Source organism: Somniosus microcephalus, chromosome 3 (assembly GCF_052327205.1).
Source record: "Somniosus microcephalus isolate GS21.2 chromosome 3, FLI_Smic_1.0, whole genome shotgun sequence".
Classification (NCBI taxonomy): Eukaryota; Metazoa; Chordata; class Chondrichthyes; order Squaliformes; family Somniosidae; genus Somniosus; species Somniosus microcephalus.
Genome location: NC_140989.1, coordinates 47,914,309 through 47,932,996, shown reverse-complemented (window position 1 = coordinate 47,932,996; position 18,688 = coordinate 47,914,309). Strand labels below are relative to the sequence as shown.

General features: G+C 39.0%; 1 protein-coding gene across 3 annotated transcripts in view; it reads right to left on the bottom strand.

Annotated features, from left to right (window-relative positions):
• Positions 1–364: 364 nt before the first annotated feature.
• LOC147121025 (apoptosis-stimulating of p53 protein 2-like) overlaps positions 365–18,688 on the bottom strand; it is a 117,822-nt gene continuing 99,498 nt past the window's right edge. For all 3 annotated transcript variants that reach the window (XM_085980326.1, XM_085980329.1, XM_085980327.1), the window contains 6 exons: positions 15,473–16,287; positions 13,238–13,375; positions 12,477–12,610; positions 9,173–9,339; positions 6,715–6,914; positions 365–5,804 (listed from right to left, as the gene is read on the bottom strand). In XM_085980326.1, the coding sequence (XP_085836452.1) occupies positions 5,763–5,804; positions 6,715–6,914; positions 9,173–9,339; positions 12,477–12,610; positions 13,238–13,375; positions 15,473–16,287 (1,496 nt within the window). In that variant the 3' untranslated portion in view covers positions 365–5,762. The remainder of the gene's footprint in view (positions 5,805–6,714; positions 6,915–9,172; positions 9,340–12,476; positions 12,611–13,237; positions 13,376–15,472; positions 16,288–18,688) is intronic.

Sequence of the window (18,688 nt, the reverse complement as noted above, 5' to 3'; positions counted from 1 at the left end):
GACAAAACAAGTAACTCTCCAGCACTAGACAGAATTACAAAAAAGCTGCAGTCTTTTGCAAGCTAATTTCTTTATAGTACACATATAAACAGTGATGGACAAGAGAATACCCACTGGTCCATCCAGCTTGTTCCACACCTGAAGATGATACCTTGTAGAACACAAGGTAAAATTGTGCAGATTCTAGTGTAGTTGAAAATTATCAGAGAAAGCAGACAGATTTTCTCAGTTGCATTACTCAACTTCATCATGGTACGTAAAGTTTAACAAAGGCTTCATTTTAGTCATTTTAAGTGCTACTGGCTGTAATAAGTAGTTCATCAATCTATCTTAAAAAGGAAAAAAAAACACTTTACATTCATAGTTGGGGTTTAAAGACTTTAATACCAGAAAACTGAAGTTGTACAATTCAGTAAAATGATTAGTAACTGGATACACAATTGAAACTTGTCATTACTAGTTTTCTTTTGAACCCTCACTGACTTCTACGAGGTATTTTTAAACATTTTATACCAGAAACATACAAATAAATACACATGGTAAAAGATGCTAGTTCTTGTGACACACACATTCTACATCTGCAGTGTTTAATCAAGTGTTATGTAACACTGTGTTGTCTGTATGCAAGGAGCCATTCTAATGATGGGAAACATACATGTTTGCAAATTGCAGAATTCAAGATTACAGAATACATAGACAAGACAACTTTTACCAATATATATTGCTATAAAGTCCTGTCACCAATTCTTATGCAAGCACACCATTTTCCCAATGGAGTATGTAATTTTGTTTAAAAGGAGAAGGTAATTATGGAAAGCAAGTCACCATACTTGCTTTCTATTAAAAAGAGGTACCATCTTTCTCTTTTCTGATAAATCTGAACTCCTTCATGGAGTTCAGAGTCTCATTAGTGGAGAAAGTCATGGAGGTGTAATCGGGCCACTTTCTCTTTGCTGAAATGCCATTGTTATGGGTGAAGCACAAGCTTGTTTTTAAGGTTCTGTGGAGGTGGTGAGGGAAGACTTGCGGAGTGCCATCCATAGAATGGAAAGCCTTTCTGTCTCAAACATTTTTAACCCATTTTCTAGTGTTTTGTATAGGTTTCTATCTGAAAAGAAAGCTAGTTCAACAACCATTAAACTCTTCAAATATACAAAATAAAGTATTTCTTACACTGTACTAGCAATTCAACACACTCATTTTCAACTCTGCAATCAAATGCACCCTTTTGTCATCACAGTAAATCTTGGTTCTGCAGGAAAGTTCAAGAATGTCAAGCACATAAAAGGCAAGGACTTGACTTTGAAAACACCATGCTACCTTCTCCTTTAAAAACAAAACTAGCAAAACGTAGCGACAGCAACAATCAAAGAGGTACCATCTACAATAACTTATACGAGTTGAAGCCGTCAGTTTACACATACAAGGGTGGCACAGCTTGCTCAATTCCCCAAGTACTACACACCTTTGCTCAAATGATAACCCAAAAAATACCACACTAAGTCAGAGTGCACTTTAACTTTGCCAGCAGAGAGAGAAATTCAGCCTTCAAGATACACAGCCCCATTTTCAATTCACACATATGCAAAAATAAATTTTTCTGTACATTTCTACTAAACATTATAAAATGAAATTAGAGAAGTGTACAAAACCAAACTTTCAATGCACTGTATTCTTGGAATACACTAATAAAAACTGTGGTTTGCTCTTATTTTTGATTTTGATGCTGAAACGTTACTACTGTCAGAGAGTCGATAATTAAAAGGATGTAAAAATATGTGGAGTCAAAAATTAATAATTCCAATTTGCAAAACAAATGTATATTGTATGAAAGGTCATAGAAGTTCTAATGTACCTCAAAACAGCAGCCCCTAGAATTACATGGCAAAATGGTTTATAATCAGGCTTTGGTAGTGGTCAATGGTCAGGAACAACCCTTCCGGGTATAATACTTAAAAAAATATATATCCACAAACTAAATGCGTCAGTAATTCCTCAAAATGGATACATTTTTTAGATAAATTTCAGGTCCAGATTTTACAATATGCATTTCTGTTCACCTCTTAGCTACTCTTATTTCAATGTAGAAACATTAAAAAACACACAAATACACTGCAGTAACTTCAATTATATAAACGTGCTGCTAGAACTGTATAATGTCAATGTTGAAAGATCGGGATGCTAAAATGGAAAACAAAACTATTAGCTTTTCCCTAAAGGAGCAAAAAAAAGGCATTTCAGAACAAAATTAACTGAGTACAGTACTAACTTGCAGCTAATCATTAATATCAGTGTTAGAGACTGTGGTTTAAGGATTGGGAAATGAGAGTCATGGAAGTGCTGCAGGGGCTTGTAAGATGGCACAGTTTAAAAAAAAAAAACCTGTGTATATATCAAACATTAAAGGGTAGCAATCGGTATGAGTTATGCACGCTTTTCAGACGCAAAATGGGCACAAAGCATGTTAATTTAGCAGTGGAATGGCATATGCCCAATCTGCACAGGCATTGGTCCCACTTACTAAATTCGTGACACCCATTTTTCCAGCATCCCTCGGCCCCCTGAACATGTCAATGAAGGGGCCTAATGCATGTTGAAGGACCCCTTTCCAAAATTAATTCCTAATGAACGGGGCAGGCATCGGGTATAACCTGCTCAGGATTCTTCAGGCCATTAACGAAAGGTAAGTTTGAGAAAATTTAAATAAAACCCTTCCTGTTGAGCCATGAAGAGCAGGAGTGCCCCCACCCCAACTACACAGTCATTGCGATTGCCACCTCCAAACCCTGTAGACAGCTCCTATCCTCCTCCCAGGTCTTACCAGAGGGTCACTGCCGGCAAAGCAGTCGGCCTGGCAATATTTCTCCCCGTCAGGCGAGCTACCTGTGGAAGCACAACCAGCACCTCACACAATTATTCATCTGAGGCCCGAGAACCTATTTCTCTCGATCCTTGAACCTCTTGGTTAAGGCGCATGCTGCTTCCGCTAACGGGCCAAGACTAATTTCTACCCCAAGACTAGATTAAGAAAGGTTACAGCTATGAAATATTTTCTGCACTGTAGGCATGTCTTACAAACTGTGTTGAAAGTTAAAAATGTCACCCATCACTCATCCATATTCTGTTCTCAAATTCTCATAGAATTTGACAGCTGCCTATCCTACATGACCAATATATTTCATGAGGCTCCCTAGCCTGGGAAAATTAGTCCTTGCATACAGGTATTTCCAAACCAGCACCCTTCAGCCAGAGAGGTCTATCGAAGTGGAAACACAGAGGCCACCAGATTCAAATCTTGGAATTGCTAAAAAAAAAAGAAAATGAAAGTAGGCAGGTACAAAAAATTTAAATGGCTAATGGAATGTTACCCTTCATTTCAAGGGGGCTGGAATTCAAAGGGGTTAAAGTTATACTACAGTTGTAAAGACCGCATCTGGAGTACGGTGTTCAGTTCTGGGCACCGCTCTTCAGGAAGGATATACTGACCTTGGAAGGGGTGCAGCTCAGATTCACCAGAATGACAGAGACTAAAGGAGTTAAATTATGAGGGCAGATTGTATAGACTAGGTTTGTATTCCCTTGAGTATAGAAGACTAAGGGGGGGATCTGATTGAGGTGTTTAAAATGATTAAAGGATTTGATAGAGAGAAACTATTTCCTCTGGTAGGGGAGTCCAGAACAAGGGGGCATAACCTTCAAATTAGAGCTGAGCCATTAAAGAGTGATGTCAGGACACACTTCTTCACACAAAGCATAGTGGAAATCCGCAACTCCCCCAAAAAGCTGTTGAGGCTAGGTCAACTGAAAATTTTGAAACCGAGATTGTTAACCTTTTGATAGGCAAGGGTATTGAGGGATATGGAGCCAAAGTGTGTAAATGGAGTTGAGATACAGATCAGCCATGATCTAATTGAATGATGTAACATGCCCGAGGAGCTGAATGGCCTGATCCTATGTAAACCACAAAAAAAGTTTAGATATTTGAGGTACCTTTTTTAGGAGAATTTTCTACCATGAATTTTTCACATACTGTACCTGGCAGCAGGATTACTGTAAATAGGCACTAGTTTTTTTTTCATATATTGCTTTCCTTTGCAAGACAGTACTTCACATGCGTCTTGAAATGGAAATTATACTTTATTTCTAATGGTGCAAGAAAAATTTGAGCAGTAAAATGTGTAGCTTTTATTCATTCACAGCTAACAGCACTCAACCTCCCAGTTGACACAACAACCAACATGGTTGGATCTGGAGGCCTTTACCTGAATAATTTCAATTATTTACCATTAGGCAAGGAAGATGGGAAGTGACTAACTAATCAGTGCATGAGGAGTCTACAGTAAACTACAGAAGTATGGGGCAATTTCCAGCTCAAATCACTTGAACAATTTTTGTGCGCAGTGTTTAATATGTCTTACAGAAACATTGTTAAACAGCTAACTAAGAACTCTGAAAATGGGGAAATAAAAAAACAGTTCAAACCACAATGGCATGAATGTTTTCTTCACAAACTTTTCATAGGCTATGGGAAGAATTAAACTCTCAATATTAAAATGGAAACTGCTAAACGCTTAGGAATAATTCTTAAACATATTAATACAGAAGATGCCAATAGTTTTATGCTGTACTAAGGAGGCAGCTAAACATTTTTCAGTGACAAAGAGGAAAACTGAAGTAAAATTGTTTTAAAACTGTACTTTACAATTGATTACAACATAGATACTTTAGACTTCTTAGTGGAGGGCAAATTGTTACAAAGTATCATATTGCAAAAGACACTATTTCACTTTAACCCATTAGGTTTCTTGAAAAGTTCAAAATACTACTTGCTGTGATCGTCATAGTTAAATACAAATTAATATGTAGAAATCAAATTAACAAATGAAATTCTTCATTAAAGGAAGCAGGTTTAATGTAGTTTGTGACACAAATACAAGTTTAAAAAGGACAAATGGTAGTGTCATCCTCAAAAATAATGCTATGTTCAGCCTATGCAAGATTAAAGTAGTGAAAGTATTAAAACTAAGCTTTGATATATTTTAACTATACCTAACTTTCAAACTGTGGATGCGCGTTTTGGAACGTGCAATGCCATAGCGACATTATACGCAAGAGAAAGATGTCAAGATGAAAATCATTGATGTTTGGTTACTAGAAATGGTTACAAACTAAGCCAAAGGCATTAATGCTTCAACTTTCTGTAGTCCTACATGGAACCATTTAAAATAAGAGTCAAATCTTTGCTGACTGAGCATCTCATTTCAGTCTCTTCAAAAGGTTCCTAGTAAAAGTGAGCTGGTTTCATTATTCATACCATCAAGTGGCCTAACAGTTCCTGGGTATAGTTTAGCACCCTTCCAAAGATAACTATTGCAAGACAAATACTGTGCTTTAAAAAAAAGCGGTGGAAGGGAAACAGGAGCAGCCAGCTGATTTTTTCCAAATCATCTGTGCTTTATCTACATTAAGGCTCTTAAAATGTTCTAAATCTACATTAACAAGTCCTTTAAAATGCACTAAAATAGTCTTTTGTCAAAAAAACTTCAGTTCACCATTTATATTAGGTGACCATTAACACTGAACAACAAAAATTGCTCACTTCATTACAGAAGCATTCTTTGTGTCAATTGAATTTTCCTTCATTTAAATCTGGAGACCAGCATTTTATTGCAGACATTCTGTTGGATTTGGATTGCTACAGCTACCTTTAGAAATGTATAAAGGTTTATAGTCTTTTTCTGTGGTGTTTTCACATAAGTACTTTATGCCAGACTTCGCTGTCTTGGTTTAATTCTTGGATAAAGCTGTAAAATACAAAGCAAATTGTGAGCTTTGGATTGCAGAAGGCTACAATAATTGAAAGGTCTATTTTCAGAGAACTCCACTAATTGTATACTGCCCAATGTGGTACTGAGCCATATAGACCAGGGAGTTCCTAGGTTCAATTCCAGAACAGCAGTGGAAGTGCCTTAACTAGCCCATGTTCCTGGGATGTTTTTGGAGGCTCATGGAACAATACTCAGCAAGTGCCACTGGCTTCAAGAAGGATGAAGTGAGAAAACTAAAAAAAAAAAACTTACTTTCACAAGCTCCAGAAAGAAAGAGTATCTATTTCAATCCCAGTATGCTTTGGTACATCTACTAGCAGCCAACCGCCAGAGGAACCTGGGAGCAGGTCGTCTACTTATTATTTTTCGCACAGCTAATGAATGCCCCACAATACCCAACTGCACTGGGGAGAATTCATTCCCTCAGAAAATAAAAGTAGGAAGCAATTATATGGTCCACATCATAGGTTTAAGTACTTTATATTGAAAGCACTGATCTCCACAGTTACCTTTTTAGTTCACATACTCCATTTTGTTTTTTCTTAACTATTGCACTGCAGTAAATTAACAATACCACAAAATACAAGGGTCATTATTTTGGACTCGAGGAATCAAGGGATATGGGGATAGGGCAAGAAAATGGAGTTGAGGTCAAAGATCAGCCATGATCTTATTGAATGGCGGAGCAGGCTCGAGGGGCCGTATGGCCTTCTCCTGCTCCTAATTCTTATGTTCAACGATCCTGCTAGGTCTGGAGGTCCCGCATAGGACGCTCACTGGCTTTTAAATGGAAAAAATTTGAATGGGCCACGCAGCCAGTTAAAGGGGCCGCATACCAAAATAAAAATTAGAGGGAACATTGGTCATTATCCTTGCTAAAACCTACCCCAAGCAAGTTGCGTGGCACATAGCCTTCCCCATCATTTAGCCGCGCCCACCACCATTCAATCTCATCCTCATCTTCTCTTCGGATAATCGACATACAATCGCCTTCTTTAAAGGATAACTCATCTTCAGTTTGAGATTCACAATCCCACAGTCCATATACTACCCCTCTGTTCATTATGCCCATCTTCTCTTGCACACCTGAAGGAAGAAAACAAACATCTCTTTCAGTAGTTTTCCTTCTCTACTACAAACAAGCTGCCTTTTGGGATTAATTCGACCACAAACACCGCATAGGTTTATGGCGTGTGGACCACAATTGGATACCTTCAGGGAGAACAGTTCACAGATTATTAAATCCATGGCCAAACACCTTTACTGGATTATTGGAAATGAGTAATGTGGCTTCCAAAATGCACTCAGCCAACATGCGCATGGTGAGACAGAATCAGAACATACGGTATCTGATTGTATTGTTATGGGATAGGGGAGAAAATTAAAAACAGTGTCACTGACACACTGGCCAGCGCGAAGTGGGCACAGGGAACAAACCGGAACAGGTAAGCCCGAGGCCTTGGGCCTCATTTACATGAGACCAGCGAGCTGCAGATGCCTGCTCGTCATTCCCAGGCAGCTTGCCAATGAAGAGGATTTCAATTTCAGGCCGCTGAATCGCTGGCGGAAGCCCTCAGTTAGATCCTGGGATGGGTTGGGGGGGGGGGGGGGGGGTGCTGTGGGACAGGGGGGAAGCGACCGTGAGGGGGAAAAGCAGGGGCCACCAATGGTTTTCGGCACTCAGTGGAGCTGGGAGGAACACTCCTGCGTCTCCCAGCTCCACATTTAGCCAAGTGTTTTTTTTTTATTTTTTTAAACATACCTTTTTGATGGTGGCCTCCAGTGGTCCCTTTAAAGGACCACTGGTTAAGTCACATGTAGACCACATTTTCCTGAACGCAGTGTGCTGACTGCATTCAATCAGGGCAACTCAATTTTGTAAGAGGGCCCTCTTGTGGCGAGTCCCCTGGATTCCTCTTTTACAGCATTCACCAACATGGCAGGCACCGCACTTTCGGCACATAATGAGAGTGTGCCTCGCCCACCATTGTTGGACACTTAGGTGACAATTTTGCACCTGAAAAATGGGCGCAGCGCCACTGAATTTTGAGGCAACGATGTCAGCCCACTGACAATCCAAAGTGTTCTTGTGTGATGCTAATTAATAATTAAGCTTCCCGAGTTATAATTAATCCTGGAGAACATGGAAATGGCTCTTTTTCCAGTCAAAAGTGTAGTTTTTATATATATGCATGTATGTATATGCCTAGGTTGAAGATGTTATATCAATGCAAATTGTTATTTCATTTCCCATCTCAATATTATATCAATGCAAATTGTTATTTCATTTCCCATCTCAATATATATATATTTATTTATTTATTGAGATGAGAAATGAAAGAACAATTTGCATTGATATAACTCTTTAATCCAGGCAATGTACCAGGGCACTTCATTGTGTAAAAATGAACACCGAGCAGAAGCAGAACGGTTAGGATAGATGACTGAAATTGTGGTCGAATGATAGATTAAAGACAGTGGAGTGGTAACAAGGTGGAGGTGTTAGGAAGGAGGACCAGACAGCTGAGCCAAAACAAGCGGTCACCAATGGAGGTTGTGGGATGCACAGAAAATCAGAGGATTCAAAAACCCAGCCTGGGATGGATGGCTGGAGGAGATAGAGAGTTGTGAAGTGGAAGGTCATGGTGGTATTTGTAAATAAGGAGAATTCTGTATTCAATATATTGGGAGTAGGAAACAAACAAGGTTGGTGAGATGGGGTAACAGACTAGCAGGATTTATAGGATATTTGCATCAAAGATTTGGATGGAATTGGAGTTTGTGAAGAATAGAGCTTGGGAGACTAGTGAGGAAGTCAGCCTAGAGGCAACTAAACCATGGATAAAGGTTTTAGCAAGTGGGAGTGAAGTAAGGGCAAAAGGTAGGCAATATTGCAGAGGTAGAAATAAGCAATTTTGGTGATGGCTAAGATATGGAGTTTGAGACTCGGGACTGTGTAGAGCAAGACACTGATGGTCACACATCTGGTTACACATCTGGTTCAGCCTCAGTTTACAGCAGGGTGGTGATTACAAGATATATGGGGTACCTTACTGGAGATTGTACAGGTACTGCATGCACTTTTCTAAAACACTTAGACCTTCAATAATTGTGTGTCATGAAAGTAAAATGGAATTGGCACATTTTTAATGTTTTGATCAAAGTTTGTTATACATTTGTGTTGTATATGAGTTTTGGTTTACGCATTTCTGTCTGTAGGAATATAAAATGCTAAGAAACACTGCATCAAACACTATTTATATAAACATAAGAACAGCATTCCAGAATACTGGTATTTTTATACCATGCGCAAGTAATATTCTGCCAAATACCATAGCACGTACCATACAGAAATTGCGAGCACTGGATATAACCCTCCTCCATCTCCTCGCATTTATCAGCAGCAGTCTGCAGGTCACTGTAGGTTGTAGCAAACACTGCTGCCCCAGATTCAACTAGGAACTTGCAAACTTGAACATTATTACAGGAGGCTGCACAATGCAAAGGAGTCCTAAAAAGGAAAACAAAAGCAGATGATATTTAGCAAATAAAAAGATGTTTTAAAGACTCACCCTCTCCTGCTTTCGCCTGCACAATGTTTCCCCCATCTGAAAGAGCATTAAGATAAGAGAGTGGTATGCTCATGATGACTATCAAGTTAATCACTGTATTACTCAATCATTCCTAATCATAGAATGATACAGCACAGAAGGAGGCCACTTGGCCCATCGTGCCTGTGCTGGCTCTTTGGTAGAGTTATCCAATTAATCCCACTCCCCTGCTCTTTCCCCATAGCCCTATATTTTTTTTCCCCTTCACATATTTATCCATTTCCCTTTTGAATGTTACTATTAAATCTGCTTCCACCGCCCTTTCAGGCAATGCAGTCCAGATCACAACAACTCGGTGTAAAAAAAATGTTTTCTCATGTCACCTCAGGATATTTTGCCAATAATATCAAAACCATTCATGGTTTTGAACATCTCCATCAAATCTCCTCTTGACCTTCTCTACTCTAAGGAGAACAACCCCAGCTTCTCCAGTCTCTCCACATAAGTTTTGTGTCATCTGCAAACTTTGCAATTATGCCCTGTATACCCAAGTCCAGGTCATTTAATATATATCAAAAAGAGAAGTGGTCCCAATACCGACCCCAGGAGAACACCATTTTATACCTCCCTCTAGTCTGAAAAACCGTTCACCACTACTCTTTGCTTTCTGTCCCTTAGCCAATTTTGTATCCATGCTGTCAATGTCCCTATTATCCCATGGGCTTTAATTTGCTAACAAGTCTATTATGTGGTACTTTGTCAAACACCTTTTGAAATTCTATATACACATCAACTGCACTACCCTCATCAACCCTCGTCATTACTTCAAAGAACTTAATCAAGTTAGTCAAATATGATTTGCCTTTAAGAAATCAGTGCGGACTTTCATTTATTAGTCCAATACTTTTTCAAATGCCAATTCATTTTGTCCCGGATTATTGTCTCTAAAAGTTTCTCCACCACCAATGTTAGGGTGACTGGCCCCCAGTTGTCAGGTTTATCCCTCTCCCCTTTTTTAAACAGGGTTGTAACATTTGCAATCCTCCAGTCCTCTGGCACCACCCCCATATCCAAAGAGGATTGGAAAATTGTGGCTCCACAATTTCCACCCTTGCTTCTCTAAGTAAGCTAGGATGCATCCCATCCAGACCAGGTGATTTTTCTACTTTGTGAACTGTCAACCTTAAGTACATTCTCTATCTATTTTTATCCTATCCAATATCGCTACTGCCTCCTCCTTTACTGCTACATTGGCAGCATCCTCTTTTCTAGTGAAGGCAGATGCAAAGTACTAAATGAGTACCTCAGCTATGCCCTCTGCCTCCACAAGAGGATTTCCTTCTTGGTCCCTAATTGGCCCACCCTTCCTTGGACTACTCTTTTACTATTTATGTCTTTATAAAAGACTTTCGGGTTCCTTTTTAATGTTAGCCGCTAATCTATTCTCCTACTCTCTCTTTGTTCCTCTTATTCTCCTTTTTAGATCTCCTCTGTACTTTCTATATTCAGCTTGGTAATAACCTTGCTAAAAACTGCCGAGCTCTTTATAAATGATACAAGGCGGCCTGAGGGATAGGCAATCCCTGGAACCCAAACACAAGTCATAGACTCATTCTGTCAGATTAACCAAATTTATATGCTATAAAATCATATAGCCAGAACACGGAATTTCTTCTTTTAGCCTAATTTGAATATTTTGTCCATCGATAATTTTATGAACATTCATGCATCTATATCAGTGTTTGTTATATTAGCTATCTATGATCAAAGTCCACGGACAAAGTAGTTATTTGTGACACTTAAGTTAATACAGAGCACTGAAACTTGAAAACTGCAAGTTAAGGGTGATTCATTAACTAACAGTGGAACACTGTATTCCCAAACAAAGGGTGACAAGTTTCCAGCCTAGTGACATTTGAACAACTCTGCTTTCACAATAGCAAACTTGTCCCAGTTTTCAGCTGGTCCACCAGGTGGAGTACTGTGATGGAGGAGCACTCAACCTTGCAAAGAACAAAATGGCAAGAACATTACAACCCTAAAGAACCACATCTGACATAGCTGAATCACAGAATGGCATTTCCCCCAGGCAAAAAAACAAGTTAGTGAAAGGCACTCAAGTAGAGGACTTAAGACTGAGAATTCTGATTTTTTTTCTGAATGAGAATCAAAAATTTACATGGTGGACTACTTTAATAAGATACACTGAAGATAAGCAGGCCTTTTAAGTACAGTAGTCAGATTACATTTTAGGAGGATTAAAGGTTTGTTTAATTTCATCAAATTTTTATCAACAGAGTGCATATAGAAGGAACAACCTATAAATAAACAGAGCATTATGTACAACAGTTTTGAATCCCTCAGCTAGACAAATTCATGAATATCAGCAATTAGGCCTTTATACATCAAACTGCCAAACTGTGAATGTTATTATGGTGGCCTGTTTAACATTAGAGGGGGGGGGAGGGAAAAGGGTATTTTGATTAACATTACACTTCTTTCCCTAAATGCTAATAGTGCATACAAGTATTAAATTATTGCCTATAAGTTTTCTACAATGAACAGATGTTCACAAATATTTCAGGAGCTAGCTTTATTAACACTCACTGAGAAAATAAAAAAGAAAGAAATAGAATGTTTTAGCTTAGTGTAACTGGTCATAAATTCATGGTCAGTCTCAATCATAAAATGAACAAGTTTTGTATTAGAATACCTGAAGGAAGCTTCAAATTACATGCAGTACTTAAAAGAACCATCCTCCCAAGTGCATACTGTATTTCATTAGCCTAGTTATATTCCATAGGAATTTCCTGGAATAGCTTAAGAATTTAATCCAATTATGTAAAGATGTTACGGGTATTTTGAATACATTGCAAAAAGTGAGTAAATTAAGATTACAGAATTTTTTTTTTTTTTTTTTTAATATCTCCCCTATACAGTGAAAGCATATGCAACACTATCTTCACACATATAAATAGCAAAATACTGCAGATGCTGGAAATCTGAACGAACAGAAAATGCTGGAAACACTCAGCAGATCAGGCAGCATCGTGAAGAGAGAAACAGAGTTAACGTTCCAGGTCATTTTACAACTTACCATCCATCACTATCTGCTGCATTAACATTCACTCCAAACTGTACCAAAAACTTCACAATTTCTGTGTGGCCTGCACAGACAGCATTATGTAGGGCTGTAATTCCTTCATCATTTGGTTGGCTGGGGTCCTCCACCTTTAAAAACAGCAGCAAATTACAAAATATAATGGACTGATTTTTAAACTCTGCATGAATGCAAACTGACAAGTTGTATCGTCACATTCTTTAAAAACAAATCCACTGTTGTATGATATTTAGAACAATTTCCAGTACTATTCAACTAGGATCATGGAAACCTGCATTTTCCCCAGGTACAGTATTCTAGGGAAAAAAATAATCCATTCAGTAGTCTGGAAGTTGTCAATACACTTGCAAACTGTGCTCTTTATTTTAGGATACGACGGAGTTTAGCAGCTAATTCACATTAGAAAACCAATTCAGAAAATTTAGTCTAGATTTGCTCAAACAAATGAATGCAATTAGTTGATTCAAGTTCATTCTGGATTGGATTGCCCACAGTGCTCCTTGTCCTGTCAAACAGGTGATGCATATTCACATGCAAATAACACGCCATCAAAGCATAGAAGATAAACAACATTCGGGTAACATTATCTTGGCAATAGACATGATCAAGATGTTGGGACACATTCAGAATTAGATTTCAACCTATCCACAAGGCCAATAAAACTAGATACCGCTGTAGAAAACAAAGACTTGTATCCGCTATATATCAAGTTATATACAATGAAGGTATTAACATACCTCATAAATGATGCGCTGGACTAAATCAAATTCACCTTCCAGGGAAGAGTCAAGTAACAGGGCTAGAGGATTGAACTTCACCCTCATCCCATGACCTATGCGTTCTGAGCCCAGCTTTTTCAAGTTTGTTCTCTTTCCCTAAAACCAACAAAACTGAAATAAATATTGAGACATGAACAGCTCAGCAATATAGACTGTGCTGCTGCTAGAAAGGGACTAGTACAGTACATAATTCTGGTCACCAGACATTAACAGTTAGGCCAAATATTGGTTATTAAAGGGTCATTAGGGAGCCTACTGCCCCAATGGCTCAGGAAGTTTATATTTGAACAACTGAGCCATATAGATCAGGGAGGTCCATGGTTTGATTCTTGATCGGAGTTAGGTAGAGCAACAGAAGAGGTGCTACTGTTGGCCTCAGTATCTCAGGGTCAAGGAGGGAACAAATCTGCCAGGGTTTGGACAACGGATGGACTCTTCAGTGATCCCTGCTGGAAGTGTGTGTGTGGGAGGGGTAGGGGAGGTCAGGTGAGCACAGGATTGGCTTCGACTGTGATGGCACCCTATAATTAAATGACTGCTGTCACTCTCTATCCAGGTTAATATGAATATACCAGAAGGTGGCCAGTGCCCCTGGAACCATACTCCTGCAATGACTCAAAACCTTCAGGGGAGAAGGTGATGGTGACAAAAAAAAAGTGTACCCAAATATCTCTGAAAATTCTTACAAGTATCACTGCCAAGTTGGAAAAGCAGTGGAACTTGGATCAGTTATTTTGTTTCCTTTTAGTTGCTATTTTGTAAAGTCAAAAATAAAAATAGTACATTATCCCCTCCCCAGTACCAAGTATATTTTCAAATTTATATAATCAGTTTTCTACAGTATGCTTGTGGCAGGGAGTGAGCGTTCCTGGTACACTTGTGGAAAAAAAGTGAAAATACTGTACATGCCCAATACCACAACTTACAATAAAAAAACACAATTCTAACAAAAAATCCATTTGCAATGTTTTGAGAGACTCAGTTCTCAAAGATATATTACTTATATGTTGTATATTTACATGGGTTGGTTGTTATATTGAAGAATTTATTTTGTACCACTTAATTCCATTCATAATTGTATTTTGTCAGATTCTCAGTCATCTGACAAATTCCATTACCTATCCATTCTGGCAGATAATTGAGATTCCACTAAACAAGTGCCTCTATGTCAGCCATACCTTACTTCTTTTGAATGAAGGAGACAGTAGAGAGACCAATTAGTAACAATGAAGAAAGAAACAAATAAACCCCAAGGAAACAAGTTACGAATGTGAATCAAATAATAAAGAAGGAATCTTATTCCTCCATTTAATCTCCACATACAGTTGATTTGTATTAAGAGTTGTACAAAGAAAAGCAGAGGTGGGAAACTGACAATGTTAAGATAATCTCGGAACGCATCGCCATAAAAACGCTAGTCAGATTGAATGGTCAGATTAGAACAGAAGGTCTTAATAAAGCACATGTATTTCACTCTAACTAGCTACCTCAGATACAGCATCAAGGAAAGCTATGTATATTGATCGAAGGTGCAGCCAGAGCAAACAAAAGTGCAATTCAGCCCAGTAATGTTGGTAAAGCGACAGGTTTACCCACGGTTTTATTGCCGATAAGAACATTTATTTTTATTCTATCACTATAGAATGCTAAAGCTTTGACTAATAAAGGACATCCTTTCTAAAGAAAACAAGTAGTAGGTACAATTCCAGGACCATTCGTTCTCAAACTAAATAAAAATACACCATTTCGGTAAAAGTGCTAAAATGCACCAATGCTGTCAATATCTGAATGCCAAAATAAGGCAAGACTTACTAAAGAATGAATTCAATTAAATCTGCATGCTAATGTACATAAGCAAGTAGAGTAATAGTCTTAAATGTAAAAACAAGAGTCAAACTAGGGTCCAAATAAGTCCAAAATATACCAATTGTGATCCAAATCCCAATAGCCGTCAGCTATTAGATAAGCAGTTTGAACGGTTCAGCATGCTTTCAGGAAACTGAATAGCATTTGGTGATAACTGGAGACACTATTTAATTTTGATTGAAAGTTTAAAGTGGGAATAATGGAAATAAAGCATTTTTGCCAAACATATAAACTGCATATCCAGTATAAATCATTTATGTAAACCCAAGAGAGATTATTTAATGATTCTATGCTTCCAACAAAAATCCTACAGTATGCATTACTCACAGGTGGTAGTACAGTATGTCCAGTAATTTCAGGTGGGCGCATATTAAAACTATCATCTCCTACATTCTCATGTTCACCAGTAACAGGGTATGGAGGAGGTGGGTAAGGGGGATATTCTTCTGCTAATTCTTCTGGAGAGAGTGGGCTTTCCTGACTCTGTTGCTCTTCCACAGAAGATAAAACAGGAGAAGTTGGTGTCTGTCCCTCCAGAGCAGGAGCAGGGCCACCTGGAGAAGATGTCACAAGTTCTTCAGCACCTGGTGCCTCAGTCTCCTTCTTGAGAACTGGTTCTGACTGATCTGGAGTGACATCTATTGTAGTTGTCTCTTCCTCCAGTTTAACACTGTGATCTGTGCTTTCATCAATGGTGTTTTCTTCTGCAGATGAAAGAGTAGGTTGTTTTGGTTGATAGAATGGCATCGGGCTAGCAGTCTCCATGGCAGCCAGTGTGGTGCGCTGGTATAGCAGCTTCTGAATATTGGGTCCATTTGGTCCTTCTGGCTCTGTAATAGAGCTACGCTTCTTCAGTGGTCTAGGAGCATTGGACAGTTTTTTCCTTAATGCCTCCAAGTCAGCATCACTCTGATTTCGGTGCGGGTTGTACATAAAAGGCAGGAGCTTTGTGGGGCTCAGTGGTCGTGGAATGCGTTCAGTCTCTGAGTGGTCTCCAAGAGATGCTGCATTATCAGTCTCAGAATCAGGACAGTCTGGTTTATCTTGGCTCTTTGAATACATACTACTAATCTCCTGGTCAGTTTGATGCTGATTGCTTATATAATTCTGCGAGGATCCAGCAATCACTGGTTTGCCATACACTGCAATTAACAAAATAATATGGAATTCAAATACAGCTAAAGTTAATTTAAATGAACATTTATTTGCAAGAATAATTTTTATTGAATCACTATTTTCTTGTGAATTTTCCCCTTAAAATTTCACATTGTGTATGTACCATCAGGTTAGTCAAGAAACAACTAGACAAACATCCCTCCCGCTATTTTTCTATTTATCCAATCTTACCAAGATGCTTGTACATCATAAGAACATAAGAAGTAGGAGCAGGAGTAGGCCATACGGCCCCTCGGGCCTGCTCCGCCATTCAATAGGATCATGGCTGATCCGAACCTAGACTCACGTCCACTTCCCTGCCCGCTCCCCGTAACCCCTAATTCCCTTATCAGCTAGGAAACTGTCCATCTCCATTTTAAATTTATTTAATGTTGCAGCTTCCGCAGCTCTGAGGTAGCAAATTCCATAGATTTACTACCCTCTGAGTGAAGAAGTTTCTCCTCATCTCAGTTTTGAAACGTCAGCCCCTTATTCTAAGATTATGCCCCCTAGTTCTCGTCTCACCCATCAGTGGAAACATCCTCCCCGCATCCACTCAATCAAGCCCCCTCAGTTTTCATCCTTTAGTATACACCTGAAACAGTACCTTGTCTTTTCTCTTTACAGATGCTGGCTGGCCTGCAGCATTTCCACAATTTTCTATTTTTATATGGATATAAACATACAGTATAACTTCACTATAACAAACCCAGTTTATAATAAATCTCCGGTTTTAACATCCCAGTGGCAAGGCTCAATTTTTTCCAATGAGCACTTAAGCAGGATTGGTCTGGATACAATGATTGAAAGATAACCTATTGTAGGTGAATCCCGCCTGAAGTATGCATCTGTTGCTCGCTAAGACAGCCCACCATCTGCACACAACCTGCAGAGATTCAATGGGAATGTGGAAGCAACTGCAACGAGGAAACTGGCATGAGGCAACTACAGCCAGGCAACATGCGTGCTGGATGGTCTGCAGAAAATGGTCGTCCAAAGGAGGAGATGCCGTCTGTTCGAGAGGAATGTGGTACACTGGGAATTTCAGAAACAAAATGAAAGGAAAATGAATTTGAAGAAAACCAAGCCCCTATATGAGCAACTATGAATGATCAGAGCATTATTGAATTAGTGACATTGAGTTGGGAGAGGATGAGGAAACGTCTGGTGAAGAGGATGCGGAAGGCACAGAACTTGTTATCCCTTTACTGGAACTGAGGATCACTTTGGACTGGTTGACAACTTGGAAACAGTGCATTGAGAAAGCATGAATAATATGACGCAATCTACACTATATAGCTTCTTTAACAGCATAAAATGATGTTCAATTCAAATTGGTCATTTAGTTTTTCTGATGTAGCAAATCGTCAAACCCTACTATAGTGAAAACCTGAGAAAACTGGCGGTCCTGAAGGGGTTTGTTATAGTGAAGTTATTCATTTTGATTTTTAAAAAGTGTACATTTTGCCATAATACACTTTGTTTGAGTCCTTGCAGCTTTAAAGTCTGTCAAATAGGTCAGTTTCCTGTGACTTCAGGGACTTTGCAAAAACAAAGCCTTGTGGAAAACAATCTGCCCAAACGCTGATTTAACAAAAGGATTTAGCAGCAGCAAGGTAAACTTTTTAGTTCCATTCTACAGGCAAGGCATCTTTCATAATACATTTCCCCAAAAAACACATCAGAATACAAATTATGGACATGCATTATACAGTTGTGATCATGAGGATATTCCACTCCCAAGCCATGTTAAGAAAAAAAAAGCATGTTTAAAAAAAAAAAAAATCACTGTTACTTTCACGGTAAATCTAGTAGTGACGATGCTTTGTATTTGTGTGGAAGTGGAGGAAGTACAAAAGGCTGGAGTCCTTGAAGCTTTACAAAGTCTGTGGAATAGACTAGAGTCAGATGGCCGAAGAGCGCAAGGTGGGTATACAAGGCCAGAAAGGAGTGCCAAGATAGGGCAGGGCAAGGCTGTGGAAGGATTGGAGGATAATTTTAAATTCAATGCATTAGGGTACAGGGAGCCAACCTAGATCAGTGAGAACAGGAATTATGCACATGTAGGTCTTAATGCAGGCCAGAATAGAGGCAGCTGAGTTTTGGACATGGTGGAATTGATTAAGGGTAGAGGATGGGAAATCAATTTGACATGAAGGTTTTAGACAAGTCTGGTTCAGCCTGACCAAGCAGTTAAGGAGGGGAATTAAATCAGTGGCAAGTGTGTAGAATTTATAGCCAGAACCAAAAATGGTCTTTCCAATAGTTAGTTGGAAGGAAATTTTGACTCATTCTGAACTGGACATTGGAAATGCAGTCTGACAGCACAGAGGCAGTCGTGAGGAGGGGGGTTAAGGGAAGTAGTGGAGAGGTAAAGCTGAGCACCAG